The following is a 27,973-nucleotide window of genomic DNA, read 5'->3' as shown; positions in this document are numbered from 1 at the left end:
ACTTCAGTGGCAAGATAAACTATGTGAACCCTTTTGGAATTGCATTTATGTTTAAATTTGTCTTAAAATCTGGTTTGACCATCTAAGTTACAATAAGGAACAAACAATAACACACAAATTATTGTATTATTCTTGTACATATTGAATAGACAATTCAAACATTTACAGTGTTGGAAAAAGTACATGAACCCCTAGGCTAATGACGTCAACAAAATCTAATTAGAGTCAGGAGTTGGCAAACCTGGCATCCAATTAATGAAACGAGATTAGAGGTGTGGGTTAGAGCTACTCTGACTAATAAAACGCACTCAAACACTTTGAGTTTGCTATTCACAAGAAGCATCTGCTGCCGTGGATCATGCCTTGCAAAAAAATAGATCTTAGAAGACCTACGATCGAGAATGTTTGCTTTACATAAAGCTGGAAAGGGTTACAAAGTTATGTCGAGAGAGATAAGAGCTTAGATATTCATCTGTCCACAGTTAGACAAACTGTCCATAAATGGAGACGATTTAGTACTGTGGCTACTCTCCCTAGAAGTGGCCGTCCAGCCAAGATGACTCAAAGGACACACAGCAGAATGCTCAACGAAGTAAAAAAGAACCCTAGAGTGACAGATAGACTTGAAGGAACCATTGGAACTGGTTAACATCTCTGTTCATGAGTCTACTATACAGAAAACATTAAACAGGCATGGTGTCCATGGCAGGACACCATGAAGGAAGCCGCTGCTTTCCAACAAAAACATTGCTGTGCACCTGAAGTTTGAAAAAGACCACCTTGACACTCCACAACGCTATTGGGAAAATGTTTTGTGGACTGATGAAACTAAGGTTGAATTTTTTGGGAAGAACACACAGCACTATGTATGGTGTAAAAAGGTCACTGCATATCAACATCAAAACATCATCCCAACGGTGAAGTACAATGGAGGGACCATCATGATTTGAGACTGCTTTGCTGCTTCGGGGCCTGGACCGCTTTCCATCATCGAGGGAAAAATGAATTCCCAAGTTTATCAAGATATCCTACAGGATAATGGCAGGGTTGCTGTGCGCCAGCTGAAGCTCAGTAGAAGTTGGGTGTTACAGCAGGACACTGACCCTAAACACTGAAGTAAATCCACTACAGAATGGCTTCACAAAAAGAAAATCCACCTTTTGGAGTGTCCCAGTCAGATCCCAGACCTTAACCCAATAGAGATGCTGTGGAACGACCTCAAGAGAGCTGTTCACACCAGACATCCTAAGAATATGGCTGAGCTGAAGCAGTTCTGTAAGGAAGAATGGTCCAAAATTCCTTTTGAATGTTGTGCAGGTCTAATTCGCTGCTACCAGAAACATTTGGTTGAGTTTATTGCTGCCAAAAGAGGACTGGCCAGTTATTTAATCCAAGGGTTTACTTACTTTTTCCACAGCACTGTGAATGTTTAATGGGGTGTGTTCTATAGACATAAAAGATTATAATTGTTTGTGTTTTGTTAGCTTAAGCAAATTGTGTTTGTCTATTCTTGTGACTTTAATGAAGATGAGATTAATGCAGAAAACCAGCTTATTCCAAAGGGTTCACATATTTTGTCTTGCCACTGTATGGTAAAAACATGTTAAAATGTAAAAACATTTTAAAGACGTTAAATCAGAAATGAACATCAGAACGAATACTTTGAGGGTGACCAGTCTAATAGTACTCTTATGACATATTGAAGGGAGTCAGTTTCAAGTGTTGTTCTTGTCTTCATATAGCTGAAATACCTTTATAAGAATAGTTTTAAAAGGTCAAAGATTAACAACAGCCAGTACAGGCCTATGAAGGTCCTCAAAATGGTACCAGCCATCTACATTTTGATGGTACTAGTAAACAAAACTAACACAGGCATAGTTAAAAACCTCAGCCTGCTTCTTGTTAAAAATGTCCATAATAATCAATTACCTGATAGAAAGTCTTCATTTCAGTGGTTCAGTGAATGGTAATATAAAAAATTCTGGTATATCTTTGCTGATATTTACAGAACGTTTTTTATTCTATCTTACCCAGTGCACTGTCAAACCATGATAATGTATGTAATGGGCTATGCTTCATAATAATGTACATTCATTTCTGATGGTTTCTTCTTAATACATCTTGACCGTGGGCTCCTTTTACCTGAACTGTGAGATAAAAGTAAAAACAACTTAAAACAACAGCATTATTGACACTTGAACTATAGCATGGGTCACAAACAAGAATACTTACTGCATTCTTAAGGATGCTGCCTGATTTATGAAAGATTGAAGTTCGTTTAGAGCCTTTAGCAGGCTCAGGTGCGGGAGGTTCTAGTCTGGGCGGTTCCAGTCTGAGTGGTTCTAAACTGGGTAGTTCCATTGTGGGTGGGTCAGGATAATGGGTAGGCAGTGAACTGTCAAAATGATCCATTGCTTTATCTGAAGACGAGTCCATTGGGATTCCTTCCATGTCGTAGTGTCTTTTCCTGAGTTCTCCCAGCCGTATACGCTCATTTGCCAGCTGTGTCTCCAGCTCTAGAACTTTCACCTATAAGCAAACATCTATGGTTATACACTTACTAAATGTTGAGTAACTATGGATTTAATGGCTAATACACACACTTAAAGGTCAAGTATTTACTATGGTGTTGTGTACACCATTGCTAGGGTGTTGTGATTGGTGTTTAAAGCATTCCTGTGTGGTTGCTTAGGCTTCTTAATACCTTAACCTCTTTAACTCTGCGAGCCCATTGGTGGGTCCAAACAAGGGGGCTATGTTGCGAAAATAGTTTACCCTTAAAATGTTATACATAAGTCAGGCGTATGGGGTAACGTTTGAAAGCTTATAATCTGAACTCTTCATAGAACACCATCACTTTTGCAATTATTTTACATAAAAGAACAAAATAAGGCCAGAAATCATTTGCATCGCAAATCAGCGCCACCTAGAGGTCATGTGGTAGAAATATTAATATGAATATAAAAGTCTTTCAAATAGCACTGAATAGACAAATCATATATCAAATGAAAGCTCTCTTTCTAAGTAATGAGAGCTTTCATTTGATATATGATTTGTCTAGTGCCCTAATACTGCAGTTTGAAAGATTTTCAAAAGAATCACAAAGTAAAATATGATATCTGTTAGACATCAGATACAAACGTATCTTTTATGCGCTAATCACTACTGCTGTAAGCCCTAAATAGCTAAAAACGTAATATCTGCTTTTATCTTAGGCAGTTTTCTAAAAATGGGCCATTTTTTACAAGTCTGTGAACTTGCTTGTGTGAATAATCTAATGTTATATCTTAGATGTCCAGAACGAAATATGCGGTCCTGCAGGAAAGGCATGCTAAACAAATCATCGGAAATATATGTTATCAACTATTGATGATAAAAATTTTATATACTGTATCATTGCAAAGAAGAGGCTTTCTAATGACACCTAGATTGAGCTTCTAGTCCACTCAAAGGCCGAGATATTCAATGAAACAATGGGGGTGGTGCATGAACTGAAAATTAGACTGAATGTCTATGGACAAGCACATCTGTGAGGGCTAAAATGCATTAGAGTGCCACCTACATTTCAGATCGGCATTTTTTGATGGAATGTGATAGAGAAAAAATATTTTTTTCTAGTACTTGCTGCCTATTCTAGTGGAATAAAATACGACTTTTTGGAAGGAGATGGAGTGAACAGAACCAGAACTGCATGCTAACCATGTTTGGACAAAAAAACATTATATTCATCATAAGATTGTAAACATGTACAATAGTATTTATGAATAATTGGAGTCTTTATTTTTTTTATTAGACCAATTTTTGGCAATTAGTCCACAGAATGTGTAAATGGTGAGCTTTTAAATTTGAGTGTGAAAAATTACGGCAGCCCAAAAATGCCCCAGAGTTGAAGAGGCTCAAAAAGGCCCATCCTCAAGTCTGGTCTTTTTTTTGTGCCAGTTTTATTGTCCATATAAGGATATGAGTATTGAAGCATAGTAACAATACACACTTCACCTTTAAGCTATGAGTGTAATGACAGTGTAACAAGAACAATAAAATGAGACTTTGGAAAACTTACCTGGGAATCCATTTCTTCTGTTTTGAGCTTTATAAGGGACAGGCCTGAAAAGTCCATGGAGTCTGTGGAAACAGAGGGGACACTGACACGATTTGTATATAACAACAACATTTTCAAAATACAAATGTGAGTATTATTTACCACACTAAAACATTTCCAGATTCTATAAACACTCTTTAGAGACACTTACCCTTCTCCTCAATCTGCATCTGTCCTGCCTTAGTTGATGTCACCACAACAGCAGCCATGTCGTTCACGTGGCGGGAGGCCTGCTGCAGAGTTTGGAGCTTCTTGTTGCCTCGATCTGCCTTTACCTGCCAAATACAGTACTGATGTTTCAGAAGAGGCTGATTTGATTGGTTGAAAACATGCCTACATGGGTCTTATGGATTTTATTTTACCTTTGAGGCAGCGACAAGCTGTGCCGTACTGGCTGCAATCTCATGAGAGCACACAATCAGCTCCTCATATTTACCTCCGTTAGTCACCACTTTATCTGCAGAATCACTGTGTAAGATGTTAAATAACAATAATATGGACCAACACATAGATATTTAAACTGTTTAATGCAGATTAAAGTTTTGAAATGTACTCACAGCATCTGTGTGGCGCCCCATCCTACAGCCTTTGATGCAGAGATGAGACCTTCAGTCCAACGGGAATTTTTAGCATAGAAGTCTTTGACGGATCCAGCACCCTAAGAGAGAGAAGGGCAGAAAAACATTGTGACCCTGTGTTTGAGTGCCTGAATAAATATGATCTTACAGACAGACAGCCAGCGACATTAGAAATACTCAGTATACAATTATTAAAATGATCACCCATGCTCCCAACTCTTACCCTGCCACTTTCCACAATGTCTCTCTGCAGGTCAGTGGAGGCTGTTACCAACATGTGTATTGCCTAAGACAAAATAGAAAGGATTAAAGATTTGTTGCATTTAATTGTAATTTGATATATTTAAAAAATACATTCATCTCACTAAGCCTAATCTGACCTTCATTAGATCCGAACAGGAGCCAATGATGCTGTAATAAAAGTGTTGTATTTAATTTAATTTAATTATGTATTATATGTATTTCATGTAGGAACTGAATTGTACCCCAAACTAACCTTTGATTAACTTCCAGTTTCGCTCCAGAAGTATCTCTCCTTGCCTGGCTCAATATTTCCTGCAATATACAAGCAAAACTTCATAAGGTCATGTTTAATAACTGTTCAAAATTCCTTTAGTGAGCAGGATTGACAAACTAATTCAATATTTAACCCTCCTATTGTCTGAAGAAACTGCACCCTCCTTTTGTCCTTCGGATCATATCTGACCTCTATTGAAAACCATTAAAAACACCAACAGCACTAAAGACACCCCTCAATGAAAATCTTTTTTATTGTGGTCGTAAAGTGTATAATGATAGGGACACATGCTATATTCCGAATATTAATAGAGTAACATAATGTTTGAAGAATATTTTTAAAATAATAAAATAATATTTAAAAACTTGTCAAACATTGGCCAAGGATGTCTCAATTTACATTTATTTCAATCACTTTTGGCATTTGAAAATATCTTAACTATATTACCAAAAAATGTTTTATTTTTCTGCTTTTGGAAATTCAACAGTGTACCTTTGAGTTACAGTTTTAGTACACGCTTCACAAATGAATATCTATTGGCTTTCCCAGCAGTCAAAATGGGCCCACTTTGCACATACATTGCAAATATTTTCCTTCCCACTAATGTCAAACGATTTGTTTAATATAATATTTTAGGAGAAAATAATATTTGATATGTCTTTTACCATTGGGGGGTCTTTAGCCCCATTGTACCCTTTCATATAAAATCATGTTAGTAAACTTTTTATTAACATATTACCTATTCAAAACTGTAAAACAAATACTCTCTCTGTGTGTGTGGACTTGTGCATGCATGCGCAAACCCTGTTTGACACAAAATATGCAATTTGTGTGAAAGATGCAGAACCCAGTGGAGCAGGTTGGGGAGCTAGAGAACAGTATGGGGCTAGGGGCTAAATTTAAAGGGGCACTCAGTAACTTTTGCCTTTGTGTAATCTTGGACTTACACTGACACCTAGCGGCTTGGATGCAGCATTATTTAAACTCAATAGTTTTCAGTTTTAGATGCCACTGTAGAAATTTAGTATTCACTGTCAGCCATGATTACTTTAATCATTGAGTGAAAGTGTCCAATAACAGAACGGTTACTGAGTTTAAGCGAGTAGTATTCGGCTGGTCATGTGATTCTAACATGGCAGCCCCCATGTGCGGACCCTCTCCATGTAGAATAAAACCGCTTTTATAAGGTTACTGATATGACTGGAGTCTTCATTTAATGCAGGTGGTCATGATTTCCTACATATATTGCAAAATTACACAACTGTCTTCTCATATGGGTCCAAACTGACCCGTTAAGACAATGGAATTAACTATTTGTATTTACCCTTGTGTTGTGTTCATTTTGTGCTAACACTTTTTATGTTCCCGGTCAAAAATGATCGGCCCATTAAGATTGTTAATAAATCTCTCATATTGCGTATTTTATCCCAAAATATTGCATTAGATCTTCTTGTCAACTTCCTTTTTAGTAATTAAGTTTTATACTTCTTTTTAGAACATGCTAAAATTATTTTTTATTTTTTATTGATAGAAGGATTAATTGAACTGAGCTTATACTGGGCTAGTGGGGGGGAACTCCCTGCAGAAAATACAAATAAAAAATAATTATGTTACAAATTAATAACCACTTGCTTGATCTAAACAAGCATTTTAAAGTTTAGAATCTGGACTTTACAATACATATAGCTGATCCTACCAATTCATAAATAATTATTAAATTTTTTATCGTTTGCTGACAAATTATAACTGATTTGTTCTCATAATTTGCTAATTTGTTATCACAACAATTATATTCAGAGTTGGTAAAAACATAAAAAAGATGAGATAGCCATGTGTTATATACGGAAGCCCATTTTGACCATGGTTTATCACTTTTTTCTGTCCTGTTTTCTCATGATCACGACTGAATTTTCTCGTGATCTCAACATAACAAAAGTTATTTATTCGTGATCACGACTTCATTTTCTCGAGATTACGGCAAAACAAAAGTTATCTTCTCGAGATCACAACTTATGTGCAAATCACTTAAGAATTATTCCGGAGACATCATTCAGTGTGGCAATGTCAGAGGAGCAGGAGCATACTGATCGGAGCATCACATCTCTCTTTAATCAAGACCTGGCAGTCACTGAAATAGCTTTGTGCCTTGCTGGAGAAAATATACACATAAATATTCGTCATCTGAGAAGATGGTTAGCTAGACTTCACAGTCGTGACCACGAGAAACAAGTTTTTTTTGTCGATATAACAAGAAAATTAAGTTGTGATCACGGGAAAAGGTCGTGAGAAAATTTGTCGTGATCATGAGAAATCAAGACAGAAAAAAAGTGATAAACCATGGTCAAAATGGGCTTCCGTAGTTATATATCGTTGGAAAGGTCTCAATTATATAAAATACAATGAGCAAATTTGTTTCACTCAGAGGCCAAACTGCAGTGAGTTTTACTGTATGAAATTCCCACAGACACACACAAATATAATAAACTGAAGTGTCTTTTTGTCACATTTTCCTTATTACTTTATGAAACAAACATATAACTAGAAAATGACATATCGTAACTTACAGCAGACTATCCCGATTTTAACGAGCCCAAACACAACATAATATGATGAGTAGACCTTGAAATATTCCTCAAAGGGAGAAATCGAGAGACGATGCACAAAAGGGCACTCAACACACATTGTGTGTGTGTGTGTGTGTGTGTGTGTGTGTGTGTGTGCACATGTCCAAGGACTTTGTGTGTGCAAACACAAATCCACATATGTGCTTATCTAAAGGATTAGGATGCTCCTGAACACTTAATATTTCTCTATTTTGTAGACTTATCCATTAATTTCCAGTGGCTGGTTATTTTTGACCGGGAACACAACAAGTGTAACAAAATGAAATAAAACCAATAAATTGTCCAATTTTTTTGTTATTTGTTTTTTGTGTGTTTTCAGATACCATACGTGAACAAAGTTAAGGAACTTTATTCCACTTAGATTAAGTCAAAAAAAAAAAAAATTCTTAAAATAAAATAATTATCAGGGTTCAAAATGAACGGAACACAACAATTCATTTTTATTTTGTTTGATTTGATGGTCTTCACAAAGTCACAGCATTTGGTTCCAGTACCAAAAACAATGCTGTATTTATAACATATCCTTTACCTGTCCCAGGTCAAATATGACTCAAAGACAATAGGAGGGTTAAAGGTTTTTCAGTGGTTCTTTGCAGCACCTTATGTTCAGCACCTTAAGTAAAGAACCCTCTTCTTATCAAGGGCCTTTTTTTCTCTGAATTGGGTTCAGTGGATTGGTTTCTGGGTTCTATAACGCATAGTACATAGATGGTTTTTGAAAAACTAGACAATAAAAAGTAACTTGTTGAACTTAAATGTTTTCATATGGTATCTGGCTGAAAAAACCTTTTGGGTTCTAACTGGAGAAAAATCAGGAACCATAGTATGACACAGTGTAACTTACATCCATTCTTAGCACAGCCTCTTCAATGGCAGAGGAAGTTGCAGCCATTTCCTTATCAACCATATCTGCCAGCTCTTCCTTCCGAACATCTGCGCCCTTGGGTCGTAGGTCCTGCAAGAGACAGGAGAGTGGTCACTAATTACTCAACACATACACACACACACACACACACAAACAGTCTCTGAAAATGGCATCTCCAGTCAAGCGCACCTGGCCTTGACTGAGTATGCGCTGGACTACGTAGCGGACAGCAGTGGGGTCAGCTCTCGGGAGGGTGGCCTTCATCTTGAGTTCTTTCAGGAACTGGAGACAGTGAGTGGCACAATCCCTACAGTTATCTGTCAATCCTAGAGAGAAATATCCAGATAAATGAGTTCAAATAATGCTAAATACAATCATTTACGGTTAGGCCATCAGCTCACACCAGCCTAAAGACTGTTTGAAAACAAAAACACTAATTATTTTCATAATTCTGTTTGGTGGTGCAGAAATTAAACACTTAACCTTCAAGGTGGTCAAGATGGTTTTTGGAACATGGTAACTGGTTTGTTGCTGGTCCAAGGTGGTTTACCAACTCTAACTAGCTTGACCAAGATGGTCTACCAGGTTAAAACCAGCGAGTAATCAATCTAGATCTGCTTAGACCAGCTTCTGAAGATAAATGACCAGCTTTGACCAGCTAAAAACCATGTAAACCAGCAACCATATGAAGCTGGTATTAGAGGTTTCCACTGCAATATAACAATTTAAATAAATTTGAAGGTTGTGTGTTACTTTGCAACCTAATATTGTTAATATCTCTGGTAAACACTACATGTTTTTACATTAAAACTATTAAACGAACTGTTAAAATAGTTAGAATTTATGTGTCTACAGCACTATATACATAGCGAATGTGTATGTGTATGTGTGTATTTTTAAAAAAATGACAAAAAGTAGGGCTCTTACGGTCTGCTTGGTCCGTTGGTGCTGAGTGGGCAGTGCCCGCTCCATTAACAATAGTGTCTGAGATGAGATGGGAGAACTGAGTAACTGACCTCAACAAACCACTCACATCTGGAGGAGGAGAAAGAGATTACATCACACACCTAGTACTTTACAGTACCTGTAGTTTACCAAAGATATTATTGAGAATAACTGCTTGATGACTGAAACGTTACCATTCATATTCCTCAAATATCCTGCATGACTCTGCTGCATTTTGTCGATGCAGGCCAATGTCAACTCAGCCCGATTGATCAAATAATCTGTGACCAGTGCAAGACAGTAGATGAGCTGATGTAAATATTCAAGAGGTTCACAGTGTGGAGAGGAAGGTGAAGAAGGACAGACCTGGCGTGCTGATGCAGCGGACGTGTAACGGATCGTCCAGTTTGGCGACGGCGTCCAAGACGATGCCCTCTGCTTCCACCACAGCACACTGCAACAGACTGAATTGCTCGTCCTGCAACTTCTGCTGCAACAATCCTGAGTCCTGACTCAACTGCATGCAAAACACATGGCACAAGCACTGATTATGACTCTAAAAAAAAAAAAAGCTGCTGGAATAGAGACACCTGGACTACATCCCAATACAATACATACTATTCATCCTGCTGGCCTATAGTGCGCAAGATTAGTGCATACCAAATCATAGTATATTGAAAATAGTACTGTATACCAAAGGTGCACTGGATGATAAACTATTATTGAAATGTGCATCCATGCATGCTTTTTTGCTAAATACTTCCATAGAAGAGGAGTTTGTGACAGTTCTCAACTTTTTCAATAACAAAGAATATGATGCCGAAGCTGCCACAGCAGTTTTTAGTGTATGAACATGCCAATGTTGCAAGTGCCAGACTGGTCGGGATGCTCAAACAAACAAAGCAATGTTCTGATAGTGCCACAGAGCCACAGATGGTTGATCTGACCTTTGCCTGTAGTTGTTTGTGCAGTGATGCCATCTCTCTCTGACCCCTCTCTCTTTCCTGTAGAAGAGTGGCCTGGTGGAGTTGAGCAGTCTGACGCAGGTTAGTGATTTCAGCTTCCTGTTCCTTCACTGAGCGCAGAAGAACCTCTTTCTCTGCCTGCAGACCAACTAACACACTGCCCAGCTGATCTCCAGCCTAAACACATGCAGAAAACATAAATAATGTACTTTTGAAGCTGTAATGTTGGCACAGAAACTATACCTGTTACTTTTCTCAGTGCTGGTCAGGATTGACCAATCACAGCCATTTGTGATTAGTGGATAAAGAGCTTGCTGGTGCAAATTTCCACTTCTATCTCAGGTGCGAATCCTTAAAATAAATAATTTTAAACCTGTTTTCTTTGTAGTGTACAAATGCCTTCAATAAGTTCTGAGGAGGATTCAGCTTTCTGAGTGGCCAAGTGTCCCAGTGGATAAAGATAACAACATTTGGCCAATGGTCATTTGACAAAAATCAAAATAACTGAATTGGATGTGTGCATGTTTACATCTGAATGTGTGTTTGTGTGTCTATAATTGAAAGAGCAGTAAAGTGGAAACACTCACAGTTTCTTTACTGTTCAGAGCTCTCTGAGCGTGCAGCACCTCTGCACGCTTCTCTTCAAGCTCTCGTCTCAGTTTCTCAATCTCCATCTGCTGCTCCTGTTCACGACACAGCTGTCCAGACACACACAGAAAACATACGACTTAGATAAGAGGCCTCATGCAGACCTCACAATGCTTGGTGGAGGTGTTCTCTTGTTATGGTGACTTGTATGGAAGAGCAAAAACTTAAGCTTTATGTAAACAATTGTCTCATTTTTTTATTTTTATCTTATTTTAGGAATTTAAAGAGAAACATGAGAGAGTCCATGGTTTTATTTTAAACCAAAATGGCAACATTAATCATACAGACTGACTACATAAAGCCAAAGTTGAATTTGAAACCATTACAAAAATCTATCATGGTAACCAAACTACACAAAATACCAAAGTTACTGTAGTATTGCAAGTATTTGCCACCACTGTCATCAAAATAAATTATTAAAATGACAGAAAGATTCTGAAAGCTTTACACACACTGTTTGAAGGAAATCACACATTATTATAATTTTACAGAAAAATGAGGTACGATATGGTTGCTCCTAATCTCGTTCCCTAGCTCCCTATGTCGTGAATCAGTATATTGTGAACACAAATATCATGAGCACTGTCAAGGGTGTTGATCCACTGATCCACTGACTCTGATTACTCAAATTACCTACAACATGATCATGAGGTTGCACTTTAAAAAGCAACTGGTACACTAACGTGCATTTTTATTACAGGTATTAAAATGTACAGCGTTATTATTAAAGATAAATGATATAAATGCTCAGATAAAAATACAAAGGAGTGTATTTTTAATCTTCTTTTAACAACTCTAATATTTAAAAGACTGTTTCCCTTTTATGCACATTACAGATAAAATTTAATTACAAACAAAATCTAACCTCCTGAGACCCTAGCGTGACTGTTGTGTGCATTTGCCATTTTTGATTTGTAACTAGTAGCACCTAATAAACATGCAAAAAATAAATAAAAAAGATATATATATATTGTTTTTAGACCAAATAATTTTCCTAAAAAATTATTTCCACATATGTGGACAGTGGGACTAAGTTGTGAAATTTTAAATAATACCAAGCTATAGAAAGTCAAATAGTTTATTATGTTTCCAGGAGTGTTGGCTATTCATGTTTTTGAGATGTTACAGACATTACATCAGCAATTAGCATAATTAATTCTGATTAAAAGTAATGTCCAGCATCATCCAATCACTGCCAACCATGTTAAAATAAAATTATACATGATTAAATTCTGAATCTATGTACTGATTATCATTGTCCCATGTCTGCCAAACATGTTGAGTGATCCAAACATTATCTGCAGCCTGATTGAATGCACTTATCTGCATAGAGAGCTATAGGATGCTCTCTTGCTCCCTATTTAGTGAATCACTTAACCTCCGGTTAAGTCAATGCTGTCTGTCTGCACTGGTCTCAGAACAGTTTGAAATGCATCTTATTTTCATCCTAACTCCATATAAAGCCTCTAAAAGCAACGTTTTTCGGCTTTTGGATGAACCCACTGATTCTCAATGTGATAATGTACAGTAAATATATAGGAATGCATTTACTAATGTTAATTAATAGAACCGTATTGCACAGAGATAACAAAATAAAATATAACAAAATGTACATTAAAATGAAGCGAAATGACTCACAGATGTGTTAATGTTAAAAGTTATTCAAAATAACATTTTTTTTTTCAACTTTTGAGGGAATAATATCCCATAATCCACATATGTGGACATCATGTTTATCAGCGCACTGATGCGTGAAAAATTAATGAATTTTTTAAAGCGGCATATCAAACGAAACTAGAAATGCTACTCTTTACACCCAAACAGGTTTCATTGAAAAAAAAAACGTAAAAGAGGTTTCTTGAGGGCCTAGTTAGCTCAGCGAGTACTGACGCTGACTACCACCCCTGGAGTCGCGAGTTCGAATCCAGGGTGTGCTGAGCGACTCCAGCCAGGTCTACTAAGCAACCAAATTGGCCTGGTTGCTAGGGAGGGTAGAGTCACATGGGGTAATCTCCTCGTGGTCGCGATTAGTGGTTCTCGCTCTCAGTGGGGCGTGTTGTAAGTTGTGTGTGGATTGTGGAGAGTAGCATGAGCCTCCACATGCTGTGAGTCTCCGCAGTGTCATGCACAACGAGCCACGTGATAAGATGTGCAGATTGATGGTCTCAGAAGCGGAGGCAACTGAGATTTGTCCTCCGCCACCCGGATTGAGGTGAGTAACCGCGCCACCACGAGGACCTACTAAGTAGTGGGAATTGGGCATTCCAAAATTGGGGAGAAAAGGGGATAAAAAAAAATAAAAAAAAGGTTTCTTATCAGAGGCACTTTTGTTGGCTCTGCGTTACGTGACCCTTAAATGACAGTCTAGAGAGTTTTGAACAGTATTCAGTCAGTTTAAATTTATTTAAATTATGCGTTGCTTATAGTGAAGCCAAAATACAACGTCCACGCATGTGGACGAGGGGTTGCACAAGGTTAAAGAGAAAATAAGATTCATAACATTTTACACTTGCACTCATCATCTAATGACTTGAGAGACTTTCCATTAAGGAAACATAGTTAACAACAGTGGTCCCTGTTTTGTACGGTTTTAGGAAGGGAATGTCTCAGTGCACTGGAATGATTTTGCGGACAGGACAGCTTTAGAAATGGACAGCTCTCTGGACTAGGGAGCTGACTGAGACACCCCATTTTGACAAAAACTATTGATACCGTAACATTTTTTTGTACGGGAGGCCTCAACCTCTAAGGCATCTATAGAATTACTGACCTTTCCATATTGGTGTGCTAATCCTGAAATAACATGAATGGGACATTCCACTGGAGTGGTAATTTAAAAGGCAGCTCAGCATCACAGGAAGTTGAACAGACCTTTTCCTGTAGTTGGTTCTGTAGTGCTGAGAGCTCTCTCTGATGTCTGTCTCTCTCCTGCTGTAGAGTGGTCTGGTGGAGCTGGACAGCCTGACGCAGGCTAGCGATTTCAGATTCCTGTTCTCTAATTGTACGCAGTAGTGCCTCCTTCTCTGCTTGCAGACCCACTAACACACTGCTCAGCTGGTCTCCAGCCTAAAACACACACATAAAAAAACACTCCTTTTAAGCCACAATTTAAAATGTATGACTATTATTGAATATATAACAAAATACCAAAGCACGTGACATCTGAAAACAACAGATGTGGGGGCCTGGGTAGCTCAGCGAGTATTGACGCTTACTACCACCCCTGGAGTCGTGAGTTCGAATTCAGGGCATGCTGAGTGACTCCAGCAAGGTCTCCTAAGCAACCAAATTGGCCCAGTTGCTAGGGAGGGTAGAGTCACATGGGGTAACCTCCTCGTGGTTGCTATAATGTGGTTCTTGCTCTCTGTGAGGCGCGTGGTGAGTTGTGCGTGGATGCCGCGGAGAATAGCGTGAAGCCTCCACATGCGCTACATCTCCACGGTAACACGCTCAACAAGCCACGAGATAAGATGCACGGATTGACGGTCTCAGACCCGGAGGCAACTGAGATTCGTCCTCCACCACCCGGATTGAGGCGAGTCACTACGCTACCCTGAGGACTTAGAGCGCATTGGGAACTGGGCATTCCAAACTGGGGAGAAAAGGGGAGAAGAAAAAAGAAAAAAGAAAACAACAGATGCTGCTTTTTCTAAAACATTTTTCCAATGAACTTAAACCAACTGGTTTTTGTGGATGTATGAAGTCAGTTCAGTTCACACAGGTATCCAAGCAGAGTAATCAGTTCAGCAAATTAACATTTGACCACCACGACGTGTATATTAGTATACGTTTTATAATTTAAAAATGAGCAAGCTTCTTTGTTTGTAATGATTCGCTTTTTTTTTTTTTTTTTTTTATGTGCTTTTGCTATCATTCTTAAATGCCACATGGTTTGATATTTAAATCTAATGCAATGACATTCATACATTTGTAAGTGACTAAATCCTATTTAGGGTCACTATATGAACAGGGGTGGGGGTGGAAATGTATTGTACCTTCTCCTTAGTCTGCAAAGCATTATGGACATGAGACATTTCAGCCTTCCCGGTCTGTAACTCGAGCTTCAAATGTTCAATCTCCGCTTTCTGCGCCTCCAACTGCACAGAACAAAGAAAAATAAACTTTACGTAAACACCCTTATGGAAATAAAACATATATTTCACACATGAATACGTTAATCACATTCATAAATCACCTGTGATCACATGAGGATAACATTAGAGGCTTGAAATTGGCACATTTGTTCCAAAGCCACACATGAAATTCAGGTTCTTCCAAAAGGCCATAGTTTATACCGTTTAAACCATCATAGAACATCATTTGCAACACATTTTATTTCCCTTATGTGACATATTCCCAAGTGAAACAGGATATTGAACAAGAAAATAAAATTCATAGGTAGACAAATATTTTTTTTTTTACTTTGTAATAAAGTCATTGTTTTATGAAAGTCAATTGTGACAAGTACTGATTTCATGTTGACTTAAATGTTGTATTTCAGGTTAGTTTGAGAAGTAAAACATGAACTTTCAAGAGTTACTGGCATCTTATACAATGTAAATGTGTGTAGGTGTGGCATGTGACCTGGGTGCTGTTCTCCTGTCTGAGCTGCTCGATCTCTACTGCCATCTGCTGTTTAGCCACAACCAGCTCCTCCTGAGCCTTTTGAGTGCTGCTGAGCTGCTTCACCACTTCTGTATTCTGACACACACATGGAAACACAGAAAACAAACGTAAAAAATAATGATAACATCAAACAAGTTTCATGAATAGAATATTTCGAGTTAAGCTCTATTGACAGCATTTGTGGCATTCTGTTTATTACCCCTGAAAATAATTTTCACTCATCTCTCAGCTTGTCCAAACAAGTAAAACTCAGTTTTTCAGAAATGCACTTACAATGGAAGTCAATGGGGCAAGGTATTCCAGAGGATTTAGCATACATTTTAAGCATGTATTTTTTGATAAAGCAATTATATGAATTCTTCCATACACAAGTGTTTAATTTGAGCTGTAAAGTTAATCACCTTTTTAGCAGCGGGACCACTTTTCTTGTCGGTGGTTTACTGGCTGTATATGGTCAAGACAGAAGTTGAAATATTGCATATAACTTTGGACAAACAAGGTTAGTAAAGCGTAGAGTACAGTCAGCCACTTGTTATCACAAAATAAAGTAATAATATTAGTACCATCTGACTGTACATTATTCCGCTTATTACACAGCTACTGACCAACTAAATCAATAAATGGACATAAAATACTGATTTGCGTTGAAATTATGTAATTATGTGAAAAGAAAGAAATCGCTCAACAGCTGAATTCCACTTCCGGTTTGCATCGGAGTTCTGCTGGTGTTTATATTGTAAATAATGACCATCTGACTGCTCATTATCCAGCTTATTACAATACTACTTGACAAATAAATAAGTAAATGGACATAAAACATTTTTTTATTTGAGCTGAAATTATTTTATTAGCTTGTAGAGATCGCCAAGTGATCCGAGGAGTCGGAAAGATGACGCGCAATACCCGGATGTGCAGTTGTTACTCAGAAATATCAGGCTGCTAGATGTAACCATTGACCAATCAGAATAGAGTATTCCAGAGACCGGTGTAATATGCTATTCTATCACAGTAGTCTCATGTTAACAGATGTTATGTTTCAAAAAAGGTTCCGGTGCAATGTCTTGACCCACTGACTTCTTCAATGTTTTATTTATTTTTCCAAGCTGAAGAATGAGTTAAAATAATTTTCTGTGGTAATCGACAGCATGCCACTGATGTTGTCCATAGAAATGAACTTGCATGGAACTTATAACATCTTTTAATAAACTTCTTCAGAGTGCAAGACTTGCGATGGTTCATGTGTTTGTATTGGTAAGGGAATTATTATTCATCAGACAGAACTGAATCAAAGATCGTCTTTACCTTCCGCATGAGATCAGCGTGTCTGCTGACCAGCTCGGCATGTTTCTCTTTGAGTCGAGTGAAATGCATCTGTGCTGTTTGAGCCCTGCCTAGAAAACACAAGAGAGAGAGAGGCTAGATTTACTGTGTGCTCTTCATATTTGTATTTGTAAAGTCAGTCTGGGGTCAGAGGTCACTCACTGCCTGCGTCTTCAGCCGTGGCCTGAATGCTGGCTGCGACTGCGGTCTGAGCTCTGAGCGTGTCAACCTCCATGCGCAGGCGTTCGTTCTCCACCAGTGCCATCTGTTTGTGTGTGCGCTGGTCTTCAAGCTCAGATTCCAGTTTATTCACCTGAGACTTCAAATAGACCACAGCACGCTGGGCCTGCGTGCAAAAGGATGGCAGGAATTGATCATAGAAACAGGACAAAAAGTACTCGTTCAAAATACAAAATTACACATATCTCACCTCAACTTTCACAAGCTCCAGTTCTGGTTTCACCACTTCAAGTTCCATCCTCAGTGTATCAGCCTCTGTCTCTCTGTGTAACCAATATATTATATGCCAAAATTAAAAGGGGGAAAAAACAGAAATATACACTACCCATATCTTATACATTTTTGTGATCTGAAGGCTTATGTTTAAATGCTTGAAAATGAAATACAAGTCTGAATTACTTATAAAATCTAAAATCTGAATTATTATTTTTTTTATGTTGGAGGAAATAGTTGTATGGATAGTGGTTTAATAATTATATAGATTATGTAGTGTTAAAAAAAATATTTATTCTGTAGCACTTATGTAGTAATATTCTACATTTACATTCTATATAATTACTAGGTACTAACCTTAAACCTAACCCTAACCCATATTAAGTACATGTAGTTACCTTACTATTACTCAGTACTTTCTTGAAGGGGCGTCGCTAGACTTCAGTGTCATCCAGGGCTTAGCCCACAGGCAATATTATAATATAAAAATAAGAAAATCCTCCCTTCCATGACTTAAAAAATTACCATGCTACCTGTCAAATAATAATTATATTAAGCGCAACACTGACACCGGTTCAGAAATGTATATGAGCAAACGTTAGGCGCACAATAATCATTTAAATTGAGGATCAAAGCGAGAACTTGTCGGCTCACTGTTCATTGTGCAGAAACTAACGCTAACAATAAAATCAAAGTAATTTAACAATTTAAATTTGCAATTGTCACTTATCATAATATTTCAAGAATAAAGTCGTAATATTTTGAGAATAAAACGAAAGGAAAGTGATGTGGTGGACAAAAGCAAAGTGGAGCGTCTGGTACTTTACATGAAACACTACTAACCAGGGAGATAACTTGGCTGTACAACTTTGTGGGAATTTGTGGGAAGTTTTTGAGAGCTCTCTGTTCATGAATGAGGTGTGCATTAGTATAGGTGTTTTCAACCTGTGGGCACCTGTCAAGGGAGGCACAAGATATAGGCTCCCACATCCCCTCAGTTACAGTACTGTTTAGAGAGGAAAACCCAACAAAAAAGCAGACCAAGCATCACCAACGCCGAGCAGGACTGTGCAAATGTATGTCTGGTTCTTTCTCCTGAATAAATTACATTTCCTACATAACCGCTGCAATGTCCGGATACTAATAACTCTGTGCTGATGCGCCAAAAGAGCAAGGATTTCTTTATTGCTAAATCCTATTCTAAATATGATTACATCCTCCACATCCATTTCTTGCATTACTGAAGTTGCTGGCTCGGTGTCCGTTCTAACGTTGCGATGACACTCTGTTTGGCCTAATATTGAGATTGTTTTTCTCTAAATATTTCTACTTTATTCTCACAATGCAACGACTTTATTCTTGTACTTTTTACTTTATTCTCAAAATATTATGATTATAATCTCAAAATGCTATGACTTCATTCTAATAATTTTGACTTTATTTTCATATGAATTTAATCTCATAATGCTACAACTTTATTCTTGTAATTTTTACTTCATTCACAAAATATTATGACTTTAATCTCAAAATCTTGGCAATAAAATGTAATCGTGGGATCACAGAGTAAAGTTAAAAATAACTTTAATTTTTATAAATGCATCTCGAAAAACCTGCGTTGGGTTTCATTACTGTTACACCATTAAACATGAATCCAGGTTGTTTTTAACATAGAAAAGTTTCAACTTAACGGTAAGACAGTTTTTTTGCCCTTTTGCTCTGGTGTGCAGACTTAAATACAATAATTAGACAAGTTAAATGCCATCTAATTTAAAAATCAAGGCACTCCAAAGAGGCTTTTTAAGCCTCCACACATGACATGGAAATGTGAACCAATTTTTGGATAATTTTTGTTTTGACTTTAATGTGAGATTTTATCATTTTAAGACCTATGTATTGTGCTATTCAGGCTCATAGCTCACTGTGCTGATATTCTGAGTTGAGTTTGAGAATAGAGTTGCGCAGAAGAATAACTCTAGGTCCACACAATGCATGTAAATGGTGATCAGACCTTAGAAGCTCACATATAAGCAGCATTAAAGTAATCCATATGACTCCAGTGGTTTAAAGGATTAGTTCAGCCAAAAATTCAAATTCAGTCATTGTTTACTCACCCCTGCGTTGTTATAACCATATATGACTTTCTTTCTTTTTCTTAACACAAAGGGAGAAATTGTGAAAAAAATGTCAAGCTTAAGTCTAATAAATTATTCCATGAGACTCATGATTGTTATGAAAGCATACGATAAAGTTTGGTGAGAACCAAACCGAAATCTAATGTATTATTTAGTGAAACTGTTGTCCGATCATTGATCTTCTGTGCACGTTCATGATAGGGCACGAGAGCAACAGTACACGCAGCCCCCTCGCGACATTGGGGCATTCAAGCAAAAACTCGTTTTGTTTATCTAAAAACAGTTCCTCCACAGCAATAGTAACGACAGAGCACAACACAGCTGGACATAAACCAGAGAACAGAACTTACTAAACATGTCTGAAGAGTTTGTAGTCAAAGCATTGATGCATTTCTATGCCCAACCTTATCTTTTTGAACCAGAGTCCTCATTCAAACAGAAAGTGATGGGAGTAGGCAGGAATGTCTGTCACATCTTCTCCATTCTGAACCGGTTTGTATTTGTGACAGACCTGAAGAGAGTGAGACCTCCGCAAAAACATTCGGTAGGTGTAACATTCTCGGCCAAAATCAAGTAGTTTTTAACCGGCTCATGAGATGATGGCTTTAATCTACTGTTATGAAAAAGGCTTTGTACCGGTGCCATTTCACAGCGGACAGAGTTACCCGTGCGATCGTTAGAATAATCGATAGAACAAGCTCGTCATGGCTGGTTGTGATAAAAAATCTGATTATCAAAGGATAGATACTTTATATCACGTGTCATTTGCCGTCAGGTTAGGACACGGTGTTACTGTGGCTACCTTTAGCCTCCTCTATGAAAAATAAGGTTGAGCACAGAAATGCATCAATGCTTCGACTACAAACTCTTCAGACATGTTTAGTAAGTTTTGTTCTCTGGTTTATGTTCTTTTGTCACTATCACTGTGGCGGACCAGTTTTCTGATAAACCAAAAAAAGTTTGCTTGAACGCCACAATGTCACGAGGGGGTTTCGTGAACTTTTGCTCTCATGCCCTATCATGAGATCAGCAGCACAGGAGATCAACTAAATACTGCATTAGATTTCAGTTTGTTTCTCACCAAATCTTATCGTATGCTTTCATAACAATCATGAGTCTCATGGAATAATTTATTAGATTTCTGAATCATACTTTTGCATTCTTTTGAAGCTTGAAGAGATGGTCACCATAAACTGACATCGTATGACATCACTGAGCATTTTTTCACAATTTCTCCCTTTGTGTTAAGAAAAAGGAAGAAAGTCATATGGGGTTATAACAACACAGGCGTGAGTAAACAATTACTGAACTGAAATTTTTGGATGAACTATCTCTGTATATGTCTTCTGAAGCAATGCAATCAGTTTGGGTGAGAAACAGATCAATATTTAAATCCTTTTTTACTATAAATCGACACTTTCACTTTCAGAATGGCAGTGCCACCTATCATATCACTTCTGAAGACATGGATTTAACCACTGGAGGCAAATCTAAACCAGTCTGAGACATTGTTAAGATCTCTTCTGAAACTCTAGAGGAGACATGAGATTTTACGAACTTTTTTGAATGAGAGAAATCCAAAAATATCCATTTGCTCTCCATTTAATCTCATTGCTGTCTAGAAACAATTGGAATATTAAAGAGATCACTTTTCTGATTTTTCTACATAGAGTAACTTGGTTATATTACCGTTGCTCTGGTAAATCGCGTGTAGGGTCATACTGGTTGAATCCATAATACTGTTGAAAAACAAAAAAATTATGTTGTAGAGGTACATATAGTAAAGCACTTTCTAATCATCTAAAGGCCCTTTATGGGTCAATCTACAGGCCTACAGCTATGGCTTGACATGTCCAGGCTGTTTTTACCATTTGGTATGACTGTCCTTCGTTGAAGTCCAGCTGTGTGTCAGTGTCATCATCATCAGGTATTCCCTGATTCTGAACAACCACTGGCTTCACGTGATCTGCGAGTGAGGCTGCGCGCAGAAAGTTTGGAGGCTCCTACAAACACACACACACACACACACACACACACACAAAATAAGGGTACATTCATTGGAGCATATATTCCATCTGCAGTTGTCATAAATGTACAGCCATATGTCAAGCATTGTTTATTCTATGAAATATAAATCTTACAGCGGGAAGATCAGGGATCTGAATGATAGTTTTAAAAAACTCTATCCCTCTTGCTCTCTCAAAAAACTGTGTCAGGCTGTGAAGGATAAATGGAGAACTGATAAACAACTTGGTAAACAACATTGCAGCCATAGTTTCAAGGAAAAGTTAACCCAAAAATGAAAATTTGGTCATAATTTACTCACCCTTACGTTGTCTTAAACTCTTATGACTTTCATTCTTTTGTGGAACACAAACGACGATTTTTTAATGTAGATGTGATGTCTGTTTGTCCATACAATGCAAGTGAATGGTGACCAAAACTTTGAAGCTCCAAAAAGCACATAAAGACAGCATAAAATCTCAAGTGGTTTAATCCATGTCTTCAGAAGTGATCCAATCGGTTTTAAGAACATACCAAAATGTAACATATTTTTCACTGTACATCTTGCCATTGCAGTCTCTAGGCACGATCATGATTTCAAGCTCGATTACACTTTCAAGTGCTTGACGCATGCGCAGAATGCTAGATGGCGCTAGGAAGTGTAATCGATCTTGAAATCATGATCGCAAAGGAGACTGCAGATATCAAGATTTATAGTGTTTTCACCCAAAAATGATTGGATTGTTTCAGAAGACATGGATTAAACAACTGGAGTCTTATGGATTACTTTTATGATGCATTTATGTCCTTTTTGAAACTTGAAAATTTGGACCCCATTGACTTGCATTGTATGGACCTACAGAGCTGAAATATTCTTCTAAAAATCTTCTTTTGTGTTCTGCAAAAAGAAAGACATACATATCTGCAGTGGGATGAGGGTGAGTAAATAATGAGAAAATTATCATTTTTGGGTGAACTTTTCCTTTAATACCCCAAAAAATACTGCAGTCCACATTACCTGTTGAACTGCTCACGAAATCGTTCTCTGTGTCCTAACAGAGCGTCCACTGGTATTCCTGACACAGATGCACAACAGGTGTTCAAATCGATGAAAAAGTATTTACATAAAGAATAAGAGCAGCATGTAAAGAGGGTAACTCACGGCTGTGCAGCTTGAACAGGAGCTTGACTAGAAAGTGGTAGAGTGGCCCGCAGTCCTGGATAACCTGAACCAGCGGTGCCAGACGGCACTGACCCACTACGGTTGTAGAACTGGTGGAATTGGACTCCATTTGCCGGAAAACTGTATTTAAAAAGTAAATATGTGTTTCCTGATTGAGTTAAAAGCAAGAAGTTTAGAGGAGAAGCTCACCTGTTTCCTGCAGTTTTAGTGCTGCTTCCATGTAGTCAAGAGCATCACCTGTCATGTCAAACCTGTATATAGAAAATGCCTTATTGATTATTCCCATTAACAGAGCATACGTGCAACACACAAAAGCCACTAAAAGGTACTTACACTTTGTTGATGTCAGTGGCGATGGCTTTATCAAGAACTTCCTCAGGGGCTTCAAGATTTGGTGGGATTTCCAAAAGCTGTGGAGGCAGCAGGTGAAAAACCAATATACTCATGGTCTCAAAAGTTATATCAACAGAAATGCCACTGACAAAACTTTAAACTCACCTTTAAATGGAAATCAATTTTGACACACAGAAGCTTTGTGTACAGTGCAACAATATGTCCATATCTATCATGTAGACTCCCCTAAAAAAAAAAAAAAAAAAAAAGAGGGAACAATATTTGAGTTTTTATTTTGTATGTGATGATAAAAACTGAATTTCTGAAATACTTTTCTTAAAGGTATGGTTCACCCAAAACGTATATTCCTCTCATAACTCCCACTCATGCCATCACAGATGTGTATGTCTTTATTTCTTCTGCTGAAAACAAACGAAAATTTTTAGAAGAATATCTCAGCTCTGTCCTTACAATGCAAATGAATGGTGACCAGGCCTTTGAAGCTCCAAAAATCACATAAAGGCAGCATAAAAGTAATCCATAAAACCCCAGTGGTTAAATCCATATCTTCTAAAGCGATATAATATGTGTAGGTGAGAAACAGATCAATATTTAAGTCATTTTTTACTATAAATCTCCACTTTTACTTTCACATTCTGAAAGTGGAGATTTATAGTAAAAAAAAATGATTTAAATATTGATCTGTTTCTCACCCAAAGTTATTGCATTGCTTCAGAAGGCATATATTAAACTACTGGAGTTTTATGGATTATCTTTATGCTGTATTTATGTGATTTTTGGAGCTTCAAAAGCCTGGTCACCATTCACTTGCATTGTAAGGATATACAGAGCTGAGATATTCTTCTAAAAAATGTTGTTTGTGTTCTGCAGAAGATAGAATATCACACACATCTGGGATGGCATGAGGGTGAGTAGATGATGAGAGGATTTTCATTTTTGAGTGAACTATACCTTTAACATAAAACCTTAAATAAAAAATACAGAGCACACTTACCCATAATATTCCCATTTGTCTGATGCTTGCGGTTTGACCTCTGCTGTCTCGCAGAGTCTGAAAGACAGTAGACATGATTTGAGTACAGTGTTTTGAAGTAAAACCTGGTGGTTGTAGGGTAGTGAGGTAATTCCAAACAGTAGGTATATAGTGTCAGAGATGGGACTCACGTTCGGGTGGCCATCTCGTAGCAGTTTGTGCACCATGTGGCAGAATTTCCAGCTGAGAATGGCGTTACTGGACAGCGGCAAATTCACGGCATGAGACCAGAACGTGACGGCGCCACCTTCCTTGTGTGTGCCTAAAATAATCTCTGTACAAATGTTAAGGACAACTTCATAGTCCAGATGACAAATGAACATTATCTGTGGGTAACACTGTTTTAAATATCATGCAAATACTTTCCAGAATATCAATAACAAAAAGATACTGCGTCCATATTTCTCTTTGATGGGGGCTTCTGCGCTGGTGATGCATTTGTTAATGCTTTGAAGCTGTAATGCAGGAGAAATAGAAATGTAACATTAAAACACTGTTAATTCAACCCATTTAATGTCACACATGAACACTAATGGAAATATTACACCAAGAAACACATTTAACATTTGATCTTTAGGGTGGGCAAGTGGTTGTCTCTTCTTCGGACTGGGAGGGGGATGTCAGAAGTTTCTGAGAGGGCTCAAGGAAAATCTAGGGGGGCAATACCACCTCCAGACCCCCCCCCCCCCCCCATGCATGGTACATGGACAAAACATGGTATTATTTAAGTAATATTCCGGGTTCAATACAAGTTAAGCTCAACTGAAAGCATTTGTGGCATAATGTTGATTACCACAAAAATTAATTTTGACTCATCCGTCATTTTCTTTAAAGCTACACTATATAACTTTTTTTTTTTTTTTTTTTAAAAACAACAAAATGTTATTAATGAGAGAGTGCAACAAAAATCCACCTTCCAAACCATGTCTTTACTTTACCCAAATACATTTTGATAAACCTATAATAATTATTTATATTTTAGAGCTGTCGGGACGGATTTAGCGGGAAATTGCGTACATACGTCATTTGCCCGTGCGTGTTCACGTCATATCCATACACAGAGAAAATAAGATCTGGCTTCTGTAGTGCATTTACGGTGTGGGAGTAGCGTGAAGCTGAAAGTTCGTTGTCACAACGAGCGAGAAAAATTGACCATGGACCATCCAAATGGCAAACCTCCAGGGAATCACCGGTTGTAAAAACAAAGAAACCCCGAACAGAGCAGAGTCTACAAGCAAAATGGGAATGCGACAGAGTCCGTAATAAAACCCGAATCAACATCGGCTTGGCTTTTCACATGTGGCGACAACTGAAAGGATTTAAAAGCGACCCAGAGATAGCTTTTTTCTTACTCAACAGGTAAGATATTTTATTGATATGGTTTATGTATAATTGTGTAATCACACACACACACACACACACACACACACACACACACACACACACACACACGTATGCTTTAGTCCTATAGGCTTGCCAAGGACATGTGAGTATTTCATTTTTGGGGGATTTTCCCCCCTTTTCTCCCAATTTGGAATGCCCAATTCCCAATGCACTCCAAGTCCTTGTGGTGGTGTAGTGACCCGCCTCAATCCGGGTGACAGAGGACGAATCTCAGTTGCCTCAGCATCTGAGACCATCAATTCGCGCATCTTATCACGTGGCTTATCGCGTTACCGCGGAGACATAGCGCATATGGAGGCTTCACGCTATTCTCGTGGCATCCACGCACAACTCACCACGTGCCTCACTGAGAGCGAGAACCACATTATAGCGATCACGAGGAGGTGACCCCATGTGACTCTACCTCCCTAGCAACCGGGCCAACTGGTTGCTTAGGAAGCCTGACTGGATTCACTCAGCATGCCCTGGATTCGAACTTGCGCTCCACGTATGGTAGTCAGTGTCTTTACTCACTGAGCTACCCAGGCCCCAGGACATGTGAGTCTTGAAATGATGTTGACCACTGGTTGGTAACAATGACAATCTATAAATTAGTTACTACCGTGGTCTATTTGGCCAGAATATCCTGCGGTTATACAAACTTTACAACGTTTGACCTTATCAGACTAGCAATCGTTCTGTCTAATGTTATGAACGTTGCCTAACTTTTGTAATGTCATTTATTTCAAAACATCAATTTTTCCAATAAATCAAAACAACAGCATAAGATATGGCACTTATCTGCTCAGATGACATGTTTTCGGATATCCGTCTTTTCCTTTCTTTCATTATTTATTTGTCAATTCGCTCAGATAAGATGTCCTGTATTTATGTGTACACCGGTGCCTTGAACCACATTCATCCACGCAGAGCAGCAGAGCCGAAGCACAACTTGCATCATTACCAAAACAATGCTCTTCCGCAAGACACGTGCAGTTTAAATTTTTACCGCTTGAGGCCCAAAAGTTACATAGTGTATCTTTAAAAACAAAACAAAAAAAGCAAAAAATCTGGGTTACAGTGAGGCACTTACAATGGAAGTCAATGGGGCCAATCCGTAAACGTTAAAATACTCACAGTTTCAAAAGTATAGCCACAAAACATAAACAATATGTGTGTTAACAAGAATTTAGTGTGATACAATCGCATACTAACCTTTTCCGTGTAAAGTTATATCCAATTTTGCAACTTTGTTGCCATTAAGTAACAGCGTAAACCATAAAATGGCCATAAAAAGACCTTTTAAACAACTTTACTTCACAAATAAAATACAAGTTTTAACAGAAGAATTAATGTAAGTGCTTTTGTAAAATTAAAAGCTTCACATTTCTGCCTTTAAAATTTGGCCCCATTTACTTCCATTGCAAGAGCCCCACTGTAACCTTCATTTTTGCTTTTTTTGAAGAAAAGGAGGGACGAGTTGAAATAATTTTTTGTGGTAATCAACATTATGTCACTAATGCTGTCGACTGAGCTTGAACCCAGAATATTCCTTTAAGGTAAATGCCCAAAAAATTATATTACCATGGTAAATGGTAAAAAACAGGATATTAACGTTTTGCTCTTTTTAATAATAGGCTATAAAACATAATGACGATGACTTGAGTCAATCTATACAGTAGTATGTTGAGCTCATTTAAAGCAAATTATCAGGGATTTTAGAGCATGCTACGTTTTTTTATTTTTATTAATTTCTACCAATTTTAAGATAAACAAATACACCAAAGAGTACATCCATGAAGTTATTATAACAAATAATAGAAACTTGAATAGCAGATGTTTGTAAATCTCACCTGCAGTTTGACGAATTGTTCCTTCTCCGCAGCTAAAGCCTTCTCACTTTTATCCGTTTTCTCGTTTTTCTTTGAGGCCATATTTAACTTCTTTCTCAGGTAAAATCAGACGTTCAAATGATCGATTCAGTCTAGAGACACTCGTGCACGGGCGCGCACACGCGCGCACACGCTGAGATCTCCTGTCACGTCAACTAATGCGCGCTCACTGTAGGTTATTGATTTAACACTGGAAACTAATTTAGGGTTTGCAATGTCCAAAAAAAAAAAAAAAAAAAAAAAAAAAAAACGCTAAGGAAATCTGTCAACGGCGTAAATGTGGTTGTTATGATTATTATTATTTTTTTTTTTTTTAACCAATATTTATTTATTATTGTGTGAACATTCACTT

At 37.8% G+C, this 27,973-nt stretch overlaps 1 protein-coding gene across 1 annotated transcript; it reads right to left on the bottom strand.

Annotated features, from left to right (window-relative positions):
* Positions 1 to 45: 45 nt before the first annotated feature.
* LOC127433696 (huntingtin-interacting protein 1-related protein-like) lies at positions 46 to 27,698 on the bottom strand. Its single transcript, XM_051685812.1, has 34 exons — positions 27,583 to 27,698; positions 24,738 to 24,801; positions 24,478 to 24,620; positions 24,308 to 24,364; positions 23,458 to 23,538; positions 23,293 to 23,369; positions 23,149 to 23,210; positions 22,939 to 23,079; positions 22,795 to 22,852; positions 21,914 to 21,989; positions 21,641 to 21,775; positions 21,462 to 21,511; positions 17,618 to 17,690; positions 17,350 to 17,533; positions 17,170 to 17,258; positions 15,826 to 15,942; positions 15,237 to 15,338; positions 14,113 to 14,307; positions 11,181 to 11,291; positions 10,576 to 10,770; positions 9,995 to 10,145; positions 9,823 to 9,909; positions 9,611 to 9,718; positions 8,873 to 9,009; positions 8,663 to 8,773; positions 5,174 to 5,232; positions 5,058 to 5,088; positions 4,901 to 4,963; positions 4,657 to 4,757; positions 4,462 to 4,567; positions 4,251 to 4,374; positions 4,061 to 4,122; positions 2,233 to 2,529; positions 46 to 2,147 (listed from the first exon to the last, which is right to left on the bottom strand). The coding sequence occupies exons 1-34, from the start codon at positions 27,661 to 27,663 to the stop codon at positions 2,139 to 2,141; spliced, it is 3,537 nt and encodes a 1,178-aa protein (XP_051541772.1). The 5' UTR covers positions 27,664 to 27,698; the 3' UTR covers positions 46 to 2,138.
* Positions 27,699 to 27,973: the final 275 nt, after the last annotated feature.

This window comes from Myxocyprinus asiaticus, chromosome 43 (assembly GCF_019703515.2).
Source record: "Myxocyprinus asiaticus isolate MX2 ecotype Aquarium Trade chromosome 43, UBuf_Myxa_2, whole genome shotgun sequence".
NCBI lineage: Eukaryota > Metazoa > Chordata > Actinopteri > Cypriniformes > Catostomidae > Myxocyprinus > Myxocyprinus asiaticus.
The sequence above is the reverse complement of the archived record's forward strand: the minus strand, read 5'-3'. Positions and strand labels throughout refer to the sequence as shown.

Bases quoted from the DNA above. Each gene is read 5' to 3' on its own strand.
- LOC127433696 (XM_051685812.1), bottom strand. From the start codon at position 27,663: ATGGCCTCAAAGAAAAACGAGAAAACGGATAAAAGTGAGAAGGCTTTA. The intron at 21,776-21,913 runs GTAAGATTTATA...GTGTGTTTGTAG, and splicing joins AGATCCCTGATCTTCCCGCT to GAGCCTCCAAACTTTCTGCG. The intron at 4,964-5,057 runs GTCAGATTAGGC...ATTTTGTCTTAG, and splicing joins CCTGTTCGGATCTAATGAAG to GCAATACACATGTTGGTAAC.